This window comes from Leptosomus discolor, chromosome 6 (assembly GCF_034619465.1).
Source record: "Leptosomus discolor isolate bLepDis1 chromosome 6, bLepDis1.hap2, whole genome shotgun sequence".
Lineage (NCBI taxonomy): Eukaryota > Metazoa > Chordata > Aves > Leptosomiformes > Leptosomidae > Leptosomus > Leptosomus discolor.
In genome coordinates this window covers 19,976,354-19,999,001 of record NC_141396.1, presented here as the reverse complement: position 1 = coordinate 19,999,001, position 22,648 = coordinate 19,976,354, and the positions used below count along the sequence as shown (strand labels likewise).

The 22,648-nt window shown below is 39.6% G+C and overlaps 1 protein-coding gene across 1 annotated transcript; it reads left to right on the top strand.

Moving 5' to 3' along the window:
• Positions 1 to 13,088: 13,088 nt before the first annotated feature.
• LOC104343062 (lipase member M-like) lies at positions 13,089 to 21,949 on the top strand. Its single transcript, XM_009946833.2, is given in 9 exon segments — positions 13,089 to 13,208; positions 14,348 to 14,465; positions 15,170 to 15,368; positions 16,096 to 16,205; positions 16,931 to 17,067; positions 17,620 to 17,766; positions 18,849 to 18,920; positions 20,473 to 20,544; positions 21,716 to 21,949. Coding segments are annotated over 9 exon segments (1,167 nt in total). The 5' UTR covers positions 13,089 to 13,130.
• Positions 21,950 to 22,648: the final 699 nt, after the last annotated feature.

Genomic DNA, 22,648 nt, shown 5'->3' with positions numbered 1-22,648 from the left:
TACACCATACAGAATTTATATTGCCATGGAAATACTACTGCAGCCACTGTGCTGCTTCTACCCTGAAACAGCATTTTGCATGTCATTCTGGACAGACCCTGTCCTTACTTGTTATTGGCTTAGAGCTGTAAATGACAGCAGAGAACACCCAGAGTTCAGCTCCAGATGCCTGCCTGCCCGCCCTTGCATGTTCTATGGTTTCCACTCTTTTGTGGCTGACACCTGTGAAACGCTCATACAGCCACCCAGGATTGCACGGAGCTATCATGCAAAAGCTTAGTTTCATTACTCAATAGTTTTATTGAAAAAAGGAATTATTTGAGTTATTGCCACACAAGCAGATAAGTCAATAAGACAATTAAAAAAGTGTAAGAAAAATCAGCTTAGGCAATGTCTTAAAGCTTTTTTATAAGACTGTAACTCCCATGTTACTGGCATTCAGATGAACCATTCACATGGGTTTTTTTCTTGCCAAAAAAGTTTGCATGTCTCAAGCAAGCACAGTGAAAATTACAAGTTGAAGGGGGTGCAATCAAAGCTAGTCTCAAGTAGAAAATCATTAATGGTAATCAAGTTTTGCAGAGCTTTCATGCAACATTACTTAGAAATGACGAAATAAATAGTATTTCTGAAAACATACATTTCTTTTGGCGTTCTTAATGTTTTTCAATGCTGTAGTTACCAAGATGGAAGATAATTTTATTAATAGCATTTTTCCTTTGTTCCATCTTTTTAGGAAAAATCATAACATTTTTAAAAAGTTTTCTTATGAAGCTGAGTAGGTATTTAATTTGATCTATCTAATCATGTTTAAAATCTGATTTATTCAAAATAGTCATGAGAAACATTAACAGACCTCTAAGTTCACAAGTCTATAAATTTACTCTGCCTTAGATGAATCATTCATAAATGGATGTGTACAAAAAGCAGTCAGGGAATAGTTTTACAGGCAACATCTCAGATATCACATCTCCTCTACATGCCTGATGTTGAGAAAAAGACCTGAGACAACAGGTTGCATTATAGTCTCTTCTATAAGAAAGAATATATTGAGTTTCAGGAGGATATATGGGTCAGGGAATAGAGTAGATGGAATGGACTAGACTAGACTAGACTGAAATGGAAAGGAAAGGAATAGCTTCGGCTAATATACATGTAATTCCAAAGTAGGTGTCATTTCAAGTTGCCACTACTAGAGAAGTGGAATTGCTGAGAGCTGTTCATTGATGGACCAGGGCTGAAGTCCAAAGGTAAGTTAGTGATTCTGTTTTAAAATTATGGTAATTTCTAAAATGTACATTTTTCCCACATCTGTTTGTCCACCCTAAATTAAAAAAGGCCATGCCAACTGCTGTATAGTCTGGAGAAAGAGACCAATGGTATGACATTGAAATGTTACTTCTTCAGATCAGCAATCTGATTTAGTAGAACAAATTCCATGACTAGAAGCACTGGGACTTCACTTAGGGTATTGATATGCCTGAGCACTTGATGGAATGTAAAGGCATATGGTGGACAGAAAAGAAATGGCCGTGAGGCAAGAAAATACGTATGAGGATCATGAAGGCAGAATAGACAAAGATGCATGGGAAAGCTGAGAAACAAGAGGAATTTATAAAAGGCTGAGGAGCTGAAAAAGGACAGGTAGGTAAGAAAACACAACAAGATACTGAAATGACAAGTAAACATGAGGGACATGCAAGAAAATAGTGGGAGTAGAGAACACTGACAAGACTGCAAAGACTGAAGTAGAAAGAAGAGTAGACAAGGGTCAGGTGACTGACTAGGTTAGGGGCTGGCCTCACTCCATGAAAAAGGGGAGGGTAAATGAAGATTTGTTTCATTCATCCTGAGCAGAAGTATGACAACTTGGAACTGAAATTGTCACATATATTAGGAGTGGTTCTTTCCCCTTCAAAGACAAGAAGACAGACTGAAAAAAGCAAACATAAGCAAACATGTGGATACATGAAAATTAATTACCCTGTATAACTTTTCCATCATCTTTTTAATTCTGAGATGGTTTGAACACATTGTGCAATACTCTGCTTCTTGCAGCATAGCTGCCTGGTTTCGTGGGAGGAACAGCAGGACAATGAGCACCACCTCACAGTGCAGATGGAGCTGACTGGATGGGACTCAGGGATATGGTGCACCAGGGTGTGTATGGGAATGGCATGCTTTTATAGCACCACAATTACAGCTAACCAGCCTTTCCTCATCTCATAGGGGAGATACCACATATCTTCACGATACAATTGTATTTAGCAAACCAGGTTCATCCTGAATGACCTTCCCTATCTATTACTAATAAACAAAACAAATGTGCATTGCATAGTAAGAGCCTGCTATTTCATTTTATGTCACTCCAGTAAATCCACATTGCTTTGATGGGAAACACCAGGATGATTGTCTCCAATTAGGTGCAGTTACACTATTTCTGACTGTGATTTCCCAGACAGAAATTCATGTGTGCATGCTGGGTAGCTGACACATAGCGTATTTGATGTTTCAAAGGCAGCAAACCCTCTGGGATTAGCATGCTAACAGAACTAAACTCTGCAGCACATCCTTTTCAGTTACACACACACTCAGTCTATGTGTCGTACAGATCTGTGCAAGCACAATGGTCCGTTACATGTAAGGAAACATAACATGACTAGAAAAGTCTCAATATAAAGTAGCCTTACCACTAGAGTTGTGGTGTATATATCAGTATAGAAATATATCACTATAATGGAAAAAACCCCACCAAACCAAAAAATTAACTACAAAAAAACAACAGAAAACAAACCCTCTAACCTGCACAACATCAAAGAACTGGATAAAAGCTATAAAATTACCTATCAAGTATTCTGAAGTCCAAGGATAATATCAAACCTTATATGTTCATAGTAATACTTGCCATGATTGCAGTAGCTATGAAAAGCCATAATTTAAATTTTAATGGTGTTATAAATTAATAAAATTACTAATATTTTGTTGACAGTTTGGTTGGCACTTTCATTAAAATTGCTGCTACTGGAGCCATGTGAGGATATCAGACACCCAGCTCCTCTTTAAAGAGATGCCTTAGTCATAGAGAAAAATCTCGAAAGCTGGGAGGTCCTGATGATCCTGGAGAGCTTGTTTATGGTTTTGAATGCAGAGAACTGGCTTATCTGAGTCGCCTGCGAAAGGCAAAAAGTTTAAAATTCCTCTTGTAAATGACCTCCCACTTTTCATTCATCCTTTTTTTCCATAATGTTCAGCTAGCAATAGGGAACATTTTGCAGACAATAGATGTTCACGAATTTAACCAACTGTGCCATCAGTCGTCACAGATGGAAAGCTTATTCTACGTGTAAAATCTGGCTGTTGCTTTGCATAAACCAAGTGAAGGATACCTGCAAATCCAGTCTTCATTATTTACTAATATTTTTGTAAATAAAGCAATCTTTAACAGATAAGGATAAAACACTTCACACCCTCCAGACATGATCCAGCAAGAAACTGGTTCAGCCAAAATGAATACACACAAAGCCTAGGACGAATCCCAGAGGCAGGCAGGATGCCCAAGGATATCTCAAATGGTACTAAAACCCACGCTTGGTTACTTCTTGTGGATGGATCCAGAGATTGACTACTGGCATGTTGAGTAGCCCCTTATCTTGCTACACTCCTTTTCTTTATCCCATAGGTAGCAGTGGCCACAGATTAAATTAAAAAAAAAAAAAAAAAAAAGCAGACAGGTTAGTGGCTGAAATTCTGTGATTCTGAAAAAAATATTTCCCCAAAATTCCCTCTGAGGTGAATTGTCATCTAAAAAATAGCCATTGTGAGTAGAGGTTTGCGTGTGCATCCCCTGTATGCATATATATATACCCTGTATATATCATTTCACCCACTAGTAGCTAACAGCTGGTGTACCACATAGAGAACTTGGTTTGCTGTAAGCAATTATCTAGCTCTGGCTTTGATTTTAGTTTCTAATAAATGAACTCCAAAGCTGTAATTCTCTGCAGTCCCAAATGAAAATTACAGACTAGTGGTCACAGAAACCATCTCAGGGCTGACCTGCCCCTGATGCTGCTCCACCTCCCTGGCGCCGGTAGCAGCAAAGAGTGTGGGGAAGGCTTCGCACATGGGAAAGTCATCACGTGTGGGGAAGGCATCATGTGCAAGATCTGCTGAGCTAGGCAGCCCTGCAGCGGGGAAGGGAAGGCTGGCTCCTTCCACAGGCCACCCCAATGGCCCTCCTCAATGTCCCTCGCTAGGACATAAGGTGTGACAAGAACATGACATGGTGACATGGTTCACTTCTATATAATCTCGAACAACCTCCAGGGTGTTGAACTTGCCAGGTGAGAACTCACACTATGCAAAATGGTAATGTATCTTTCCATCTACATGCCAAAACTTGTGGCGACTAGGACCTCCTGTCCATTTTTAGGTGTCTTACAAGATTTTAGGAGTCTTGCGACTTTTAGGAGTTTTAGGGGGTTTTCTCTGAACAGGAATAATTTCAGTTCCTCCCTTGTTGAAAATAAACTATGCACAGCTGTGCAGAAAGCAGTGGCACTAAGTTCAGAATGCTTCCTAAGCTGGTGCCTTCTGCAGAAAATAAGTGCTTTCTTATGAAACTGAAAAGGCAGGTACCCAGTATATTCACCACATACAAGTTTTACGCTGCACATTACCCATAAGGCTAAGGATGAGTCTGTAAAACCAGAGGGTCTATACTATCAGAATAACTCATTTATGCAAAATATTTGTACTTGCATTTAAAATTTAATATTTTTCCTTTAATGTATATTAACATATAATTTAACATATATTAACATATAATTTAACATTTTTCCTTTAACACAAGGAAAAACTTTTTCACTGTGAGGGTGACAGAGCACTGGAACAGGCTGCCCAGAGAGGTTGTGGAGTCTCCTTCCCTGGAGACATTCAAAACCCGCCTGGACGCATTCCTGTGTGACCTACTCTAGGTGGTCCTGCTCTGGCAGGGTGGTTGGACTAGATGATCTTTTGAGGTCCCTTCCAACCCCTAACATTCTGTGATTCTGTGATTCCATGAATTTAGAAATTATACTAGTCTAAAAAAATCATTTTGTTTTGCATTGACATGAAGCATGGACAAGAGCAATCCAGCAATGGTATAGAACCATACAGTGATTTTACTCAAAGGCTTAAGGGAGGATGATTTAGCTGCCTTCCTACAGGAACAATGCTCAGGGGATTATGCTATCTGTGTGTTCCCTGGTAAATTTTGAGCCCTGTGGCCAGTTTTCACTATTAGTCACAAGGTCCACTGCAAAATAATTAAGACTTCATGTGTTTCATGAAAAAAAGATGACCAAGTAGAGGAGAAAGACTACAAGTGTCCTGACCAGTAAAGACTGCAGCATGATTGGGAGATTAGGAAAGGAACAAGAAAAGCAAGAGAGATACCCTAATCTTTTGAAATATTTAACTGGAGCTTGCAATCAACTGTAAGGTACAAACTGACAGGGAACTAGTTGCTACATATAGTGCTCAGGGAACAATTTTTTAAACACAGAAGAATTCTGATAGGATTGAATGGAAATTTTGACAGCATTGATAGCTCCAAGAATCTATCTGCCTGTTAAAAATCCATTTAAATATTTTTTTTTTTTAGATATTCTTTTATTTTTTTCAAAGCAAAAATTCATCAGTGACTTCTTTATTTCCAGTAGTCCATTATCATAAGTGTCTGTCCATACAGACTTGTAATAAGGACACATCTGTCTCTATGGCTTATAAGAATAAAATCTGACATTCCTTAGGTCACAAAAGTAAGGATTTCAGCCATGATATTAATTTTCTTATCTGAATATTCATTCAGATTAACAGGAAGGCAGCTTGAACTGAAATATCCCTTTGACACTGTCGGACAAGTATCAGGGACAGTTTGTGCACAAAATCCTCATAGCTGGAGGTGCCTTCTGGACAACGGGAAGGAAACAAAAACCATGGAGGTCAAAATTACTTAGGCACAATCTCACAACAGTGACAAGTGGTTCAGTGTCCTACTTGTTAGACTTGGACACCAATTATTTCAAGATGCCCGGATGACCTGAGTGAGACTGTGGATACAAGAAGTGCAGAGTGGTTTGGCTGAGAAATGCCGCAGTAGTGCTGGTGAATGAAGCGGGGAGATGCCAGCCCGGCTTTGCCAGCTGAGGGACAGGGTGCAGTGTAAGGGGTATGGACCCTAAAAGTGGTGCTGCTGGAGCCAGGTCTGAGCTGGTATATCTATACACTGCTCTGTGGGGATGATGCCAGCTCAGCTCAGAATCAGCCTGTGGATCACTGTGCCACAAATTGTTGGGCAGTGAAGACATGGCCAGTTTGACTGTCGGCTTTCAAAAGGAAAATACAAATCACTGTTTTTTCAGACCTGCTTTTCCTCTAACGTTGGAGCTTCTCTGCTACAGACTGACAGGCCCACTAGCAGAGAGCACAGAGTCATGAGACATCCCTGCTGAGGGGCACATGGTACTCCTACACAAATGTTGGAAATTCACCATTTTTCAGGTGGCTGCTGTTACTTCCTCCAGTGGAGGGAAACAGCCAGGAGACCACGCTGCAAAGAGATCCTTGTGCCTCAAGGCACTTCACAAAATGTTTCCAAAGCAAAGAGGTCATCCTGACCATGAAAAAGACATGGATTTGCTTTGTGATGGTAAGAATTATGCTGTTGTCTGATCTTACATGGTGTAATGAAAGAAGAGTCCCTTGTTTCATGGAAACTTTGAATGTCTAGTGCAACATTAAATGGAGCAGAGCTCAGAAGTGGTCCATAAGTTTCATTTGTCCTATTTCTGTGCAGTGTTGTGAAACTGTGTGTTGGCACTAACATTTTAGATGTAAACTTCCTTCACACAGCAAGAGAATGAAATATTGTTGACATAAGTAAAATAGAATGTGTAAGCTGTTCATTTGGTTTTGAAAAGTATCACTTTGTCTTTATAAGGGATAGCTTTTATTGAAAACACAGGCTACATTTGATACTCAGCTTTGCTATTTAAAGTGCATTTCTACAGCTAAGGTTAAAACACTTTTATTGTGTTCCATTTTCCTTACAAAAGATCAAAATTATATTCTAAGCCCTAAGTGCAAAGTCATAATCTTAATCTTGTAATTATTTTTTATTTAATTTTTTAACTTTTTTATGGTGGACTGTTTAATGTGGGAAAATTAATGCTGATGCCCAGAGCAGACTGCAAATTTGTATTCGCAACTGTATCTTTGCTTTTTAAGGAAAAACAATCAAATCTATGAGTTAGCTATACCTTTGCTGTTTCAAAAGAAATTCCTATTGTGTATAAAGGTAAAAGGAAAAAATAAGCGCTTTACAACTTGGAAAGATGGAGTTATGATTATCCAAGCTGTTGGCCTAGCAAAAGTTAGTGGGGAGTTGTTTCTTATGCATGAAAAAATTCAACAAGCCAAGACTGAGATAATCAGTAATGAAATTCATATTTGAAGATAATTTTTCAGGAGAAAGCAGGCAAGGAGTAAGGTGTTCCCAGGGAAAGAGGCAGCAGTCCCAGCTGCCAGCCATCTCAGGGTCCAGCATTGACCTCAGCTCACTGCCCACTCTGGGGTGCCACCAACTCAACCCCAGCCCAACCCACTTACAGGTATGCAAAAATCCTGGTTTGAACAGGGGATGGAGGTTTTGCGATGCCGTCACCCCCCAGCAGCCTCCTTCTGTCTCAGAGCAAACTTTAATTCTTAGCTCTAAGAAAAACCCAAGCCATTCTGCCCACAGACCCTCTGACCCATCCTTAAAAAGAGCTAGGTAGCTTGCGCTGGTGCCAACACAAAATTGACTGGAGCAAACTGCCTGACCCAACCTCAGCCTCATCCATTAGTCCATGCTTACCAGTGCTTAATGGCACATGCCCACCACAGCTGACTGGGGCACACGGACTAGTGCTGTCTGGTGAACACTGAACATAACACCTGCTTAGTGCTTGAACTGGTTCCAGTTCTTCTGCCAGAGGATTTGAGTTCATGCTCCCGACACTTTCATTTAGCAACAAGTGCAAGAGAAATAAACTGTACTTAATTCAGCTTTCCATGCATCTGTGTGCAGATGTGTGAATTCCATTTTTGTCTAGTTGCAGCTGATACATACGGGGGTGAGAAGATACTGCTGTATACATTACTACAAAATTAGCAGAAGGATAAAAATAATTACATGTGGATTGTGGGGAAAAACAATTTGAATAGTTATGCGAAGTTCATGAATTGCAACAGACTTCATCTTCATCCACTCTCAGAGGGGGTTGCATACATATGCATATGGCTTGCATACATTTCGCAATCTTCAGCATCAGCCAAAAAGTTCTGCGGAAATGGTTTCTCTTTTCAGAATTTGTGTTTCCTTTGGAGAAGTCAACAGAGGCATTGGTGGTGAGCTTTCTGTTTGCAAGCTGCCCCTTCTATGGGTGACTGAGGCTTGGGCAGTAGGGCAGTGCTGCCTGGTACATTCCCAGAAAAGATGTCAGCAGTGTGAGCAGAAAAGACAGGCATGCAGCCCTCTCTGTTCCTCCTGAGCCCTTCCCTTTGGCGCTTCTTACTTTACCTTTGTCACATGAAAGATTCGTAACTATGCAAGTGCCGACTCAGAGCTACCTCACTCATAGCTTAAGAATACTGTGCCACTCAGGCTAGTCACTGGAAAACCTTGCCATTTGCCTTGATGATGAGCACCAGGAATATTTTTGCAGGCCTGACAGAGCAAGCAGCACCTGTTCTGACTAGTGTTTTATTCTTTTGCACCTGAGTCTCTTTGTGTGCAGACTCCATTGGAAGGACTCCATTTGCTGTTTGGATGTGTAGGGGCCATTGCTGGATAGGGGGGCTCTGCCTTCACCCCCCAAATATGCCTGTGCTGGAAGCCAACAGCACTCCAGCCAAGGCAATAGCATGGGGTGGGGTGGGTGAGGGCATGCATTGCACCCATGCTGCCAGAAACCAGGTATTGTCCTAGGGATGCTGTGGAGAACAACTCTTAGACCTTGTTCTCAGTTCTCAGTCTTTTGCACACTCTCAAGAAACAACTGCTTATGCTGTTATAGCATGAAATATTTTTGAAGCCGTATGAGTGCATGGAGGGCTCCCTCCTCTTTTTGCTGCTGTGTGTTCCCTTGGAGACTTCTGGCAGGCAACCTGTACAAAAACAAGTCTATCTCTCAATAAAGCATACGTTCCTTTAAAGGCCCTCCTTAACATACTCAAAATAGCCAAATGTTTCTGATAACTACATACACTAGCTGGATGAAGAAGCCAAAAGGACATATTTGATCCATGAAAAACTGCTATATTCAGCTGCTTGCAAATACCTTCCAGGAGCCAGGTCTAATTCCTGAAAGAGGAGGGAATGGGGAGAGCAAAGAGTTTCCAGCAAACACCAAAATGCTAGGGATTACATCCTGTGCATCGCTGTGGTTTTTTAATCCAGAAACTGCATTGGAAGGAGCTGAAGTTTCATAAACCAAGCATGTAGTCAACAATTTATACAAAGGCACTTATTTACATGACGGTGCCTAGACTGACCAGTTTAAAGTTCATTTGCATGTGACCACATTCGTGAAGCTGCAACCACACCTCTGACAGCAACATTTCAGCCTTTAAGCATTTACACTGAATTCCACACCTGTTTACAGTGTGAGTAACTTCCCCTGAAACCTGTCAACTTACAACAGAGTGTGCATGTCTCTTTAAAAAAGTCTCACCCTTGTTCATCTTCTTTCCCCATCTCAAACACTCACTTCAAACATATGCTGCCAATAACCTGCAATGATGACTTTATCCACTGGTTTGCTATTTATGGTATTATGCTATTTATATGTTGTCCTTTTACTCAGTATTGTTTTATTGAGTTATTTTTGTCAATGAAGCATTGCTTTACACTAAAGAATGAAGCTGGCTTTGTTCACAGCAAGTTAATAGCACATCTTAATGAGTTAGAATAGTATGAGGAACCCAAAGTCAAGTACATATTTAAACTTGTGGAATTCATGTTAAGCTTTGAAAGACACTGCAACTTTAAAAAGGAGAAAACCTGGTTTTCTTAGAGAGAAGATGAAAGATCTTAAAGTATATGAAAGGAAATAAAGAGCACATCTAAAAAAATATCTATCCCATATGTAGAGTCAGTATTTGGAAACACTCCATATTCTAAACCAGCTCTTTGAAAATAATTTCCTCTCCTAATTCCCTGCCAGAACCTGAATTCAGACCTTTATATTTCTCTTTGAAGGCCTGCTAGCAAATCTTGTAGGAACAGGTCTTCTCCTGAGATTTTATTTGCTATTTCTTTTTGGTCTGTAAATATTAAAGAAAATAACTTCTGAAGGTATATTAAATAATTCTGATCCTAACCAGAGACAGTATTGCAAGGAGAAAATACAAAATACAAGCTATAATACAAACAGAAATATCAAAAGCTGTTCAAAACCTTGGCAGGTGTTCATCTCAGTGTATAAGCTAATCCGTTCTGTGTGGGTGAATGGTATCTGTGAAACAGAATGAGTATTTGGAGGAACAAGTGTGGGGAGCTGAACAAGAAAGAATAATTAGTTTCAAGGTTTAAAAACACCAAGGAACAGGCAGAATGCAAAGTGCACCAGCTTTATACCAGTATATGCAAGTGTAAAAAAAAAAAAAAGAAAAAAAGAAAAAAGCCTTAATCATACTTCTGCAAAGTTTGTATTATAGCAATAGCTAAGACACCAGTTAGGGAACACGGCTGCATTATGCTTGTACTCCACAAAAAGAGGAGCCTCACACAGGTCACTATCCTGAATACCTAACTATCTACTGAGACGTACCTAATTTCTACTGCTGGGCAATACTGGCCCGTGCCCAGTATGCTTGAAACCACTGAGTCAAGTGGCATTATGGTAATATTTCCTGAGTCCATATAAATTAAGGAAAAGCATTCTAGCTTCATAATTATTCATTTAAGCAATACCCTTTTTATTCTATGGCCATTTTAGGGGTGAAATATGAATAAAGGAAAATATCCTGAAACCACTCCTGCAACAATGTAGAATTACAGAACAGCAACATGAGCATTAAAATAATAAAAGAAAAATATGCGCAACAAAATCTATAGAAATATCAAAGAGTCAGAGTTCCTTCCATCCTTTACAAGTAACTTGAGGAGCTGGAATTGTCAGGTTGTTAGTAAAAGAGATTTATTGACAATTCCATTAGATGTGATAAGGTATATCTGTGAACATATTTGTTTTCAAAATTCCTGATCCTGCTTTACCACTCCACAGAGGCTGGTATTCTCCTTAAAAATCCAGCAATCTGTGATAGTAAAAAGAGCCTTGTTATAGCTGTGGTGGCTAAGGGGATGAAATCACGAGGTTTGAGAATAAAAGGTGTCACCTCTCTCTGGTGCTACCCTAGGGAAAAGCTGAAGTGACAGCAGAAGAAATGAGGAGTGGAAAAAAAATACATGCACATTGTCGAGGCGTTGCATGATTGGGGAAAAAACGGTGTATGACCATTGTTTCACTGCCATCTCTACCCAGCACTGCTTCCAAACAGCCAGGAATTGAGTTTCCATTCTTCTGCCCTCTGTCGCTCAGCTGAACACATGATTGTTGGCACAAGGTTGGAAATACTTTAATATATCTCTGACCCAAAACTGGTGAAGGTTTTGTGGGAGCTGCAAAAGGTGGTATCAAACCTGGGCTTGAGGAGTTGCTTTATCCTTTGAGAACAAATATATTTTATTGTCTTGTTTTGTTCGTAATTCACATAGGTCAAAGGATGGCTATTGCTTGAACGATTCATTTCAGCTAAAGATGAGTAGCATGTCTCACCTAGCCCGAATTTGGGTAACTCTGGGATAACTGGAGAGGAATGGGAAAATGGCAGTGTGGGAACAAGATAAGTGGCTTTCAACCAGAAGAAAGGAGGATAGCTCAGTTAAAAAAAAAAAAAAAAAATAATAATAATAATTTAAAATGTTCCTTTTTCTACAAAAAGAGCCAAGTATTTTCAAGATACAGGTTATATCAGAATGAGGTGTTAGGAAGCTAGAATATGAATTGTTGTTCTGTGATAAGAAAAAAAATAAGCTATTCATATTATTTGAGAAGACATTTACAAAGTCTTCTTGATTGGGAAAACAGTAAATGCAATGGATTTTTTTGGCTGATACAGTCTAGCTTAGAGATATACCACTGCAACGACAGAGGTTTAGACATGGCCTCTAGGGGTTTGTGTAGAGGGAGTGTAGAGAGAACGTTAATTCAAACATTCTGCATTTTCTTTGACTAAGAGTATGTAGGTGTTCGCACAATTTGGAGGAGGCTAGTTTCCTCTCGGGTTTTTTCTGTTCCTTATTTTCTGAAAGAAATTGGACATTCCTCCACTCAGTTTCTATCTAGCAGTACTTTTAGAAAAATTTCTTTTCCTTTCTCCATCCTCATCCTATGGAGTGGATAAATTTTGTCATTGAGCAGTTTTGTATAAATTATGCTAGGCGACTACAAGTAAGTGTTTTATTTAGGTTCCTAAGTTCTTAATTAAATTATAAATATTTTAATATGTTTATTTTAAATTGTCTTTGTCTTTTTTCAGTTAACTATCCAACAACTTGTTTGACTCCACTTTGAAAACTTCACTGCAACAATGACTGATTTAGTTATGAGTTGCAGCTCCAGTGTCCCCCAGAGTTAACCAGAAATGTTCGTAATTAATCTACAGAACAGATGTGTGGCATGGTAATGCAAGTGACGTGTTTCTCAGAAGAACAAGTGAAATCCATTTCTTTGAAACCTTTGCTCCTTTCCTTGGATTTGCTGATAATTTTGCCCTGATTGAGAGCAACATCCTGGTCCAAACTGTAGGAGAGAATCCAGATTGCTGCCAAACTCCCTCAGACAGGTGTTCAAAGTCAGCTTTGTTCTGTTTAACTAACAAATAGGGAGTACCAGACTAGCTCCATTCAGTATTAGGCAGCACTTCCCTCATCAGAAAAGCACAGAACCTGTCTGGGTTACAAATGCAGTGCAGGACTACTGACAGATTCATATACTGTTTTATCCAGAGAGAAGATATGGCTGTTTGTTGCTGTGACATACATGTTTCAGGGAATTATTTATTCAGAAGAACTCAGAAGAACGAAGAGAGCTGTGGATCCCGAAGCATTTATGAATATTGTAAGTTGCTCAGTTAGAGTGACCTGGGGATGGGAGGAATGCATGTCTCACAGCAGAGGGGTTTCTAGGTGTTAGAAATAACAAGGTAGATAAGCTGCCTTTGTTTAAACCATCCTCTGTAATCACTCTGTATACTACTGCTTTCTCTTCTGTTCTCTTCTTTCTGCACGTGGAATAGCATATCTTATGTTTGACAGAAAAATGAAGGCAAACACCTTTCTTTAGCAAATCTCCACAGTTAATTACCTTTTAAATGTCAGTTACCAGGCACTATCCCCCTATCTGAAAGACAACCATCTGGAATGTCAGCATTTCATCACCAAAGAAGATTCTACATAGCTAGTGGCTTACATTGTCTCCTTGTTTTTGAATGACCAGCATAGATCAGAAATGGCCAGCTTTTCAGAAGATCACTTCTTGCTGAGCAAGATTGTTTAGATCTTTAGTTACTTGTTAAAATTTTGGGGTTTCTGTCCTGCATGACAAATTACATTGAGTATGTCTCTGAGTATAAAAAACCATCTTCTTTTGTAACAAAACAGGCTGAATGTTACAGGTCAAAAGTAATATTAATTTCAGAGCTTGAGATTGGCTGTGCTAGTGATTTGCCTTGTGACTCTGGAAGTGGCTGATCTGTTTTTTTCCATAATGTAGTGAATTTTTCAGTGATACTCATTGCATATGTGCCATTCACAAAAACGAAGTTGTGAAGCTCTCTGGATTTCTCTGAAAGTAGTTTAAACAAGCTGGTTTCACTTTACATTGCAGCAGGTCAGGAGCATGCACCAAGGCAGCTCCTCAGCTCAGCTATGGCAGTCATAAGCTCCTGCTATGAGGTTGTAGGGATTCTTGTATCACCAGAATGCAAGGGCTTGTGATTGTATTGCAGTATTATAACACAGGGGGTTTTTAAACTCAATAGTCAAGTCCTGGATACAACACAAAGAATGAAGGAAATCTGTTGTACTTTTAAGGTTACAATATCCAGTCTGATATAGCTTTATTCAGATGCTTAATATATGTAGACTAAATCCCAACTTGCATGTGGTTTCTGACGTTTCTGCATTGAAAATACCTTATGCATATAATATATGAAATGGACTTTCTGCAAGAAAATGTATTTGTACTTTCTCTTCTAGAACGAGCTCATTACTTACAAAGGGTACCCTAGCGAGGAGTATGAAGTGACAACAGATGATGGTTATATCATTATCATTAACAGAATCCCCTATGGTACACAGAATCAGGAAAACCAAGGTACAGTTCTTTAATATGAGGCAAAAGCAGCCTAGATAGGGCACGTTCTGGAAAGAGATAACATACATCTGTAAAATGTCCATCAAAGCTTGTATACGAGTGAAATTTTAGTATAGAATTTTGGCTGTCCTGAATAGCCTGCAAGATCAACATCATTTATGTCAAGCACACCTATTTATAATAAAAATCCACTATAATATGAAGCATATATCCTCATAATAAGAGTTGATGGGTAAAAGTTAAAAAAAAACCAAAACAACAGGTGAAGATTAATCTGCCCAATCAGCCTGTTTTGAGAAAGCTGTTCCAGCTTATAATTTTATTTTGCTTTTGCTTGCACCTCGTTAATATCAGTGACTGATTCATATTTTGGGTAAAGGAAACCTCTGCAAACAGTCCCACACCTTCATTCTATGTATCAGTGTCGAGAATCTCAAGCTAATGTGGTAGAGCTATACAAACAATGATTGGAGGGTGCCAAGCCAGTTTTTGCTGGTGTCAGGAGATCTTTTAATAAATCCTTACAGAAGCTTAGAAGTTCTCTTCTTACAGAAGAGGATGTTTTGTTCTCATTATTAGTTGTCTTCGTTTAAGTTAGTGCAGGAACAAATCCCAGTGTTGAATATGGGACAGTAAATTCGCTGAACTACCAGAAAATCAATAAATTTTATAAATTGTTGTTTTCTTTCTGATTTGCTTTTCAGCTTTGAGACCTGCTGTATTTCTCCAACATGGATTGTTGGGAGATATTAGTAACTGGATCACAAACCTGCCCAACAACAGCTTGGGCTTCATACTAGCTGATGCTGGCTTTGATGTTTGGATGGGAAATAGCAGAGGGAATCGCTGGTCCAGAAATCATCAAAATTATTCCATTGATCAAGATGAATTCTGGGCTTTCAGGTAGACTGGATCATTGAAGGGTATCTCCATTGCCCACCCTTATGTATTTATTTAAGCTGGCTAAATCAGGGATATACACATGCTACCTTTTAAAAAGCATTCTTTTCATTCATTTTTGCTGAGGTGCCCCTAAACGTGCATGTGAACTTTAACAGTGGTGGAGAATACTTTCCTCTAGTTACTGCTAGAAGATGTTCTTCAAACTAGAGATATAGCAGCAGTGCAACTTGGAGGAACCTGCACAGGTCATGTCCAAGCCACTCCCCAGCTCTGGAGGCAGTTTTGGAGGCTATTTAGAAACACTAGTCTGTATAGTGCAATAACACTAAAATCACAGAAGGAGAAAATGTAAATAATTTGTGCACTTATTTTAATAAACATTTACAAATAGACCTTTTCTTTAATGCCAAGTTCTATAAAATGTGTGATTCCATGGACAGAGCTCTGTTACTATGTCACCACCTGTTCCTTACGTGTAGACCATTACAATTCAACCTGACACTTCTTGAAGTTACAGTCCTTCTGTTGATGTCAAGGGAGAAAATACCCCTGAAAACATTGAGCAGTGTGTTCCATATCCAGTGCCAGAAAAACACAGAACTTAAACCAGCTGAATGATTCACTAAATGGTTTGTTTTTTCTTTGCTGACAAGTCTGTAATAAAAATGTGAATTTTCAAATGTATTTTTAATTTATGCATGCCTCTCTTTCAATCTCCTGACTGCAGTTTTGATGAGATGGGAAAGTTTGATCTTCCAGCAGCAATAAGTTTCATTGTGGAGAAAATAGGACAGGAAAAGTTGTACTATATTGGCTATTCACAAGGTACTACCATCAGTAAGTTATACACAGCAGACCAATGTTTCAGGAAAACTGGAGTAAAATGTGATTTGAGATACTGAATGTACCTGGGGGTTTAATTAATTCTTTGCAGGTGTGAAAAACACAGTATAAGCTGTTTTCATCACACAGGCATTTTTAATTTATTATAAAGACAACAAAACATAATGGGCCAAATGCATTGCTGGTTTAAGTCTGTCAACTTAGAATTATACTGGAAATTATTATGGGCCATGCAAATTTTTTCATTCCAAGATGTACGGGTGTGCCCAACAGCAGATGGTCAGTTGACAAAAATAAACAAAATAGGAAGATGAGAGTACAGAAAGAGAAGCTGGCCAGTTTGGACAGGACACACACATAAAAAAAAGAAAATATGATATTGGATTGACCGGAAGAAAAACAACTGCTTCTCCCAATAGTATGTGAAATGCACGAATGTACATCACAGGTATGCATTTGTGTTTCAGTGGGTTTGGAAGAATGTTGCAAACATAAAATATAGAAAGAAATTTCTCTCTGAAGAGGGAAGTAAAACTACGATCTGGTAACATATGGAGAAGAGGGCCTTCACACAAATCTAGGCTGAACCACAGTCTCTGAACAACTAACAACGACAACATTGCCTGTAGGTCTGAAATTGCAGAATGACATTTATAAATCCTGAAAACAGTCTAATGTACAAACGATGATTTCTTTACTCCTCTCTTTTGTTTTCTCAGCTTTCATTGCATTTTCAACAATGCCAGAGCTGGCTCAAAAAATCAAACTCTATTTTGCATTGGCACCTGTAACTACTATTAAGTATGCCAGAAGCCCAGCAACAAAACTCCTCTACCTTCCTGAAAAATTTCTCAAGGTATGTGATATCTTGATTTCAACTGTTTAACCATACACTTGTTTGTTCAGCTCTTAAAATGGATAAACAGAAAGTATAGGACTTTATGAAGTCTGCTCATTTGCATGTGGGTAGGCTTACCTTATGACTGAAGCCTTTGGAAGTTTGGACTAGACATTAAGAAAAATGTTTTATCTAGGTCAACAGTGCAGCACTGGGATAGGTCACCCAAAGAGGTACAGATATGCAGATCCTCAAAGGTTTCCAAGATTCCTGTAGACAAAACCACAACTGATGTGCAAGCTTAGAACTAAAATACGAATTGGAGTTAACATTTAATACATCTCTTCATTAAAAGTGATGTAACACAAATTGAGTAATGCCTAAGCAAGCTGATGCAATGGAGAAACACCTAATTTCTTTCTTGTTTGTGGGAACATCATCTGTCAAATGAATAAAAAGCAAGCGAGAACCACTGAAAGTGCCAGAGAAGAGGAACAGGACACAAACACCTTTTACAGCACAATGTACAAATGTACATTCTTTAATGAGTGTTACCTTTGTATTCCACAGGGTTTGCTTGGTAAAAAATAATTCATTCCCCAGACTGAATGTCTAAGAAGGCTAATAGTCCCTGTCTGCAGCCACCAAGCTTTTGCCAGGCTTTGTATAAGTGTCTTCTTCAGTCTGGGCGGCTATAACCTGAAAAACATTGACATGGTATGTATAACTCTCGCCAGCTCTACTGAGAATTTAAGCTTCCACTCCCAAAACTTACCTTCTATGCTGTAGTGTGAATCCTGAAATCTATTAGTCAACATCACATTGCAGGGAACAACCCCCACTACTGGACAGCAATATCTGCTGGTTTTCACGTCACTGGCAGGGCACCACTGCGTCACTCCTCAGAAAAGCACTTGGCAACATCCTTGCAATCAACAGCTACTCAAAGCACCTCTAAATTCTGCAGTCTGCCTTCTGCCAGATGTACCTAGGGCACTGTCTCCTGGTTCATACTGTGACTACTGGTCTTATTGGAGATCTTCAGTATGCTGGCACACAACGGAAGAAGAAACAAAACTCCTACCTGCCTCATGGTTCCAGGAGCTCTTTGCAATGGAGAAAAAAACCTTGCGCGTATTCCCCCTTGTCCTCCTCCTCCAAGTCTTGGACCATCAAGGATGTGCTCAGAGGCACAGGATATCTAAGGGGTACCTGAGAGAGAGTTGGCAGACACTGAGAGTTAAAGGCATACTTGGGCAACTCCTGCTATGTACAGCTGTATGTCAGACCACCTGGGCATTAAAATTTTTCTCCAATGTTTTCCAAAATTGCCTCAGAGCATCTTCTCTGAGGAAGAATAATACATTGAGTTCTTAAGAAACTGCTGCAGGGCTAGGGTGTGTTTTATTTCAAACAGTCATGCATTCCTCAGGCAGCTGTAGTTCCTTTTGCTGTTCTGTCCAATAGCAATCCTCTCTCGTGCAGGATCTGTTACAGACCTCTTAAAAAAAAGGCCTAGTTTGGGGCCTAAATTGCTGACTTTCTGTTCGGTCCTTTCCACCTGCAGATTCTTTTAGATTCTCAGTCATCCTGGAAAATATTCTGGTTAGGGGTTGTTCTTTTGGTGGTACTTCAAATCTGACACATCACCACATCTGGAGTAACTCTGAGGAAGCTTCTGATCATGCCATTTCAATTTCTGCTGGTTTTCTTGATACGTGACGCTGCTGTGGCAGATATTTTGATGTACATTTGAATAGAAGGGAGAAAGAGAACACTGACTGAATATTTTCTTTCAGAATCGAATCAATGTGTATATTGCACAAACGCCTGCTGGAACTTCTGTGCAGAACATAGTCCACTGGAGTCAGGTACTAGCAAACACCTGAAGACAAAATAGGTACTTACCTCTGGCTGAATGACATAGAGTGCGTATAGGTGATATCCTGCTGTGAAGCCACTGCTAACTTCTTGGAAACACACGCACCTTGTGGTTTACAATTGAAATCTCAATTCAAAACATTATTTTTCATTGATCCTTCTTTTGACAGCAGGATAGAAACACCCAATGTGATACAGGTACATTTGAAGCCAACAATGAAACTCTGTATTTGTGTAAAAATATGTATGCTGGAAGCTGTGTATGCAGATTATATATCACTTTCCTTACTGTGCATTCAGTACCTTTTATAAACGATGCCCACAGCTCTGTACAGAGCTTACCTTAAGAAATTAGTTATATTTCCAACGTGGAGTCAAGAAATGAGCAAGAGATACTCTGCTTTTATATTTATATTAAATTTTACTAGTAAAAACCCTTGTATTTTTAATCTCTTGCTTTCAAAGTGTTTGGACAGCAATAGAACTATAAATAATAAACTCTTTCTTTGGGAGACTCATTATATCCCTTACTTACAAGGTACTGTCACAGTATATCCTCAGCAGCAGTACTGATGGAAGTTGCCTTTCTGCCTTTGGACTCACACTTTCAAGATTCATAAAGTCTGGGCTCAGTCATCAAAGCCACTGCATTCAGGGCAGGTTTCCTGGCAGCACTGCAGGCTCTGGAGCAGAGCAGGAAGCAGTTGCGAGCACAGTGACCTTGCAAGACTGTTAAAGCACTTTTCAACACAGCAAACACATGGATATGTTTGAGTGACATCAGCACAGGCACTGACTCAAAATCAAACAATACTTTTAGCTGTGAATTTACATAAAATATTAGATTTGATTAAGTTGCTTTGGTAACCATGGCCTAGACCTTAAAGAAAACAGGTTACAAAGGCACAGTGGGGGGAACTCTGCAAATTGACTGAGGTTTAATTCAGCATCTAGCCACAGACTGGCAAGTACAAGCATGCAGGAGTAATACTCGTAAGCCTTCGTTGTCGTTGCTGTTATTACTATTAAAGGAGGTAGCAGACACCCAATCTTTAATATTAAGATCCCATTGATGATGCCTCTCACAGTAGTAACAACCCATGCTCTAAGCAAAGCCATGGAGCACAAGAGAAGAACTAGAAATGGTAACTTCTGTATTCAAACCAGAGACGGATGAGAAATCATAGGAAGGAGCCACTCACAGAGCTAAGTAATGGCAGCATGACTGTCAGAAGAGGACACAGCAGTAGCAGTGAGGGGAACTTGCTGAAGAAATAGAAATTTTACAAACTAGAATACTTTGACTGCAAGAGCACCCCTGGGTCTTTCTGCAGGAGCTGTGATTTTTTTGGTTCTGACAAAAACATTTGACTCTATTTCACTGATTGTGACTTTTAATTAATTTACTGTTGGCTTTTTTGTAGCTCTTAGAAGAAATGCCGTTGAGGCCTTAGATTAGAGTCAGAGGCTCAGCAGAGAAAGAACCTGTAAACTTCCTGAATGATGGCTTTGTAACTACCCTTCTCTTCTTTATCCTCTTAGGAGGCCAAATCAGGGAAGTTCCAAGCTTATGACTGGGGCAGTTCAAAGAAGAACATGGAAAAATACCAACAGGTATATTTGGGTGAAATAATATTATCACCCTTGGACAACACAGAAGCACACAGGAAGACAGGAAAGATGTATTAGAAGACACATATTCAGAAGTGGATGAAAGTATTACTACTTTCCAGGTTGGAATTCAGCAGAGAAAGTGTGCAAGCACTAAAGGCAATAATAAATATTTAAAAAAGAAAGTGTGAGAGAAGAAGACCAAAACTTTTCAATTAAATGGTCAATAGGAATAAGAGGAAGTAAGGGCAGGAAAGATAGAAAACTAATTTTGAAGAGTACCTCTAGTGGACAAGACCAAAGAAACATCTTGCCTACTAATGTGGTTGAAACAGTTGTCGATGTATGAGAGCTCAGGGAAACAATATTGGGAAGAAGGCAACTGGAAAGCTAATAGCTACTCTTCGATTCTGGCAGCCAGAGAAAAAAGGGCATCAAGCAGTCCCTGAGGAACTACTCCATTCAGGTTTCTAACCTCATCCTTGACCCTCCTACCATTTAGGTCTCCACAGCAGCCTATTGTCAAGAGTTACATGCTTTAACGATGGCTTGCATGAAATGCAACTTCCTTTGGTTTGTCTTGAATTTTCTTGCCCCTGAAAAGTCACTGGACACCTTCTAGATTCTGTGTTATGAGAAGAAATCACTTAATTCTTTCCTGTGCCATTTCTTCATACCATATGTGACTGTATAAGCCTGCCTCCTGTCCCTGCTCTGGCCTCTATTTTCCAAACTCAGGTGTCTTAAGCTACTTCCTCTCTCCTCCTACAGAAATCTCTCCATGCTCTTTTTCATCCTTGTCACATGTGTTTTGTAACTAGACCACATATGTCTTCTGCAGCTGACCAGCACTCCAAAAGAAGCAAGATGGGGGTTTATCCAGAGGCATCTTGACATTTTGTGTCTTGTTGCAGGTTGCTGCACTATGAATTCCTAGCTGAGAGAGCATGAACCCAAGAGTGACTCTTTATCAACTCAGAAGGCATTTTTCCTTTAGCTGTGCTATCAGCTGTGTCATCCCTGCAAGCACAGACAGAAATGGCAAGCAAGGGCTTCCTTCCTGTTGATTTAGGCACCTCTACTCTGAACAGTGACATAACGAAGCGCCAAATGCATGTTTAAAGTTTTCTATGCCTTCCTGGCCATTCATTTCTGTATTGCTTCATGTTTTCAGGCTACTACTCCTCTCTACAATGTAGAAGAGATGACTGTACCAACTGCAGTATGGACTGGGGGACAAGACCTGCTTGCAGACCCCAAAGATGTGACCATTTTACTGTCTCAAATTAAGAGACTCATCTATCACAAAAGGATTCCTGAATGGGCACACCTGGATTTCATCTGGGGATTGGATGCACCTTTGCACATGTACAATGAAATTATTGATCTGATGCAGAAGTATCCTTAACACACAACCAGTAGCCATATCTGACTCATTTGATAACACTTGCTTTCACTGGGTACGAACAAATCCTTCTTTCTCATCATATGGTTTCTATTGGAGTGAGACAAAGGGTTCCTCCTGATGCTATTTTCACACCACATGTCACCACAATGCCTTTTGGATCCTGATGGTGCACTTCATATTTTCTGGCAACCTTGTGGGTCAGTAATCACTTTTAAAGATACAGCCTAGATTCTGCAATAACCATACCTTGCTAACAGAAGACACAATTTTCTTGCAGCCTGCTCTCTCCTTTAGATCCTAACAGTAATGAAAGCACTGACATTCCCTGGATATAGTCAATGATCTCAAGATAGTTTCAATTCTTCCTGTTATTTCTCAGTTTCTTGGGCTGGCAGTTATTGAAAGGTGTAGTGTAAGCCAAGACTAATTCTAGCAGTTATGATATTGATTAATTTTATTATCAGATGAGATGATGACCAGAAAGTAAAAACTGAGTTCACACAAAAAAAACACTGCTGAAAAGAAGATGGTTTGTCTTCTTTTGAAACAGAGCTGCTCACTTTTTTCATGAGGAAGAGCAAGGGACACAGGGAGGGTAGACCCAGCAGAAAATAGTAGCCACGCTTGTGGTTCAAGCATGCGCCTGGAAGATGGGAAACTTGGGTTCAAGGCCCCACTGAGATAGAGAAATCTTGGCAG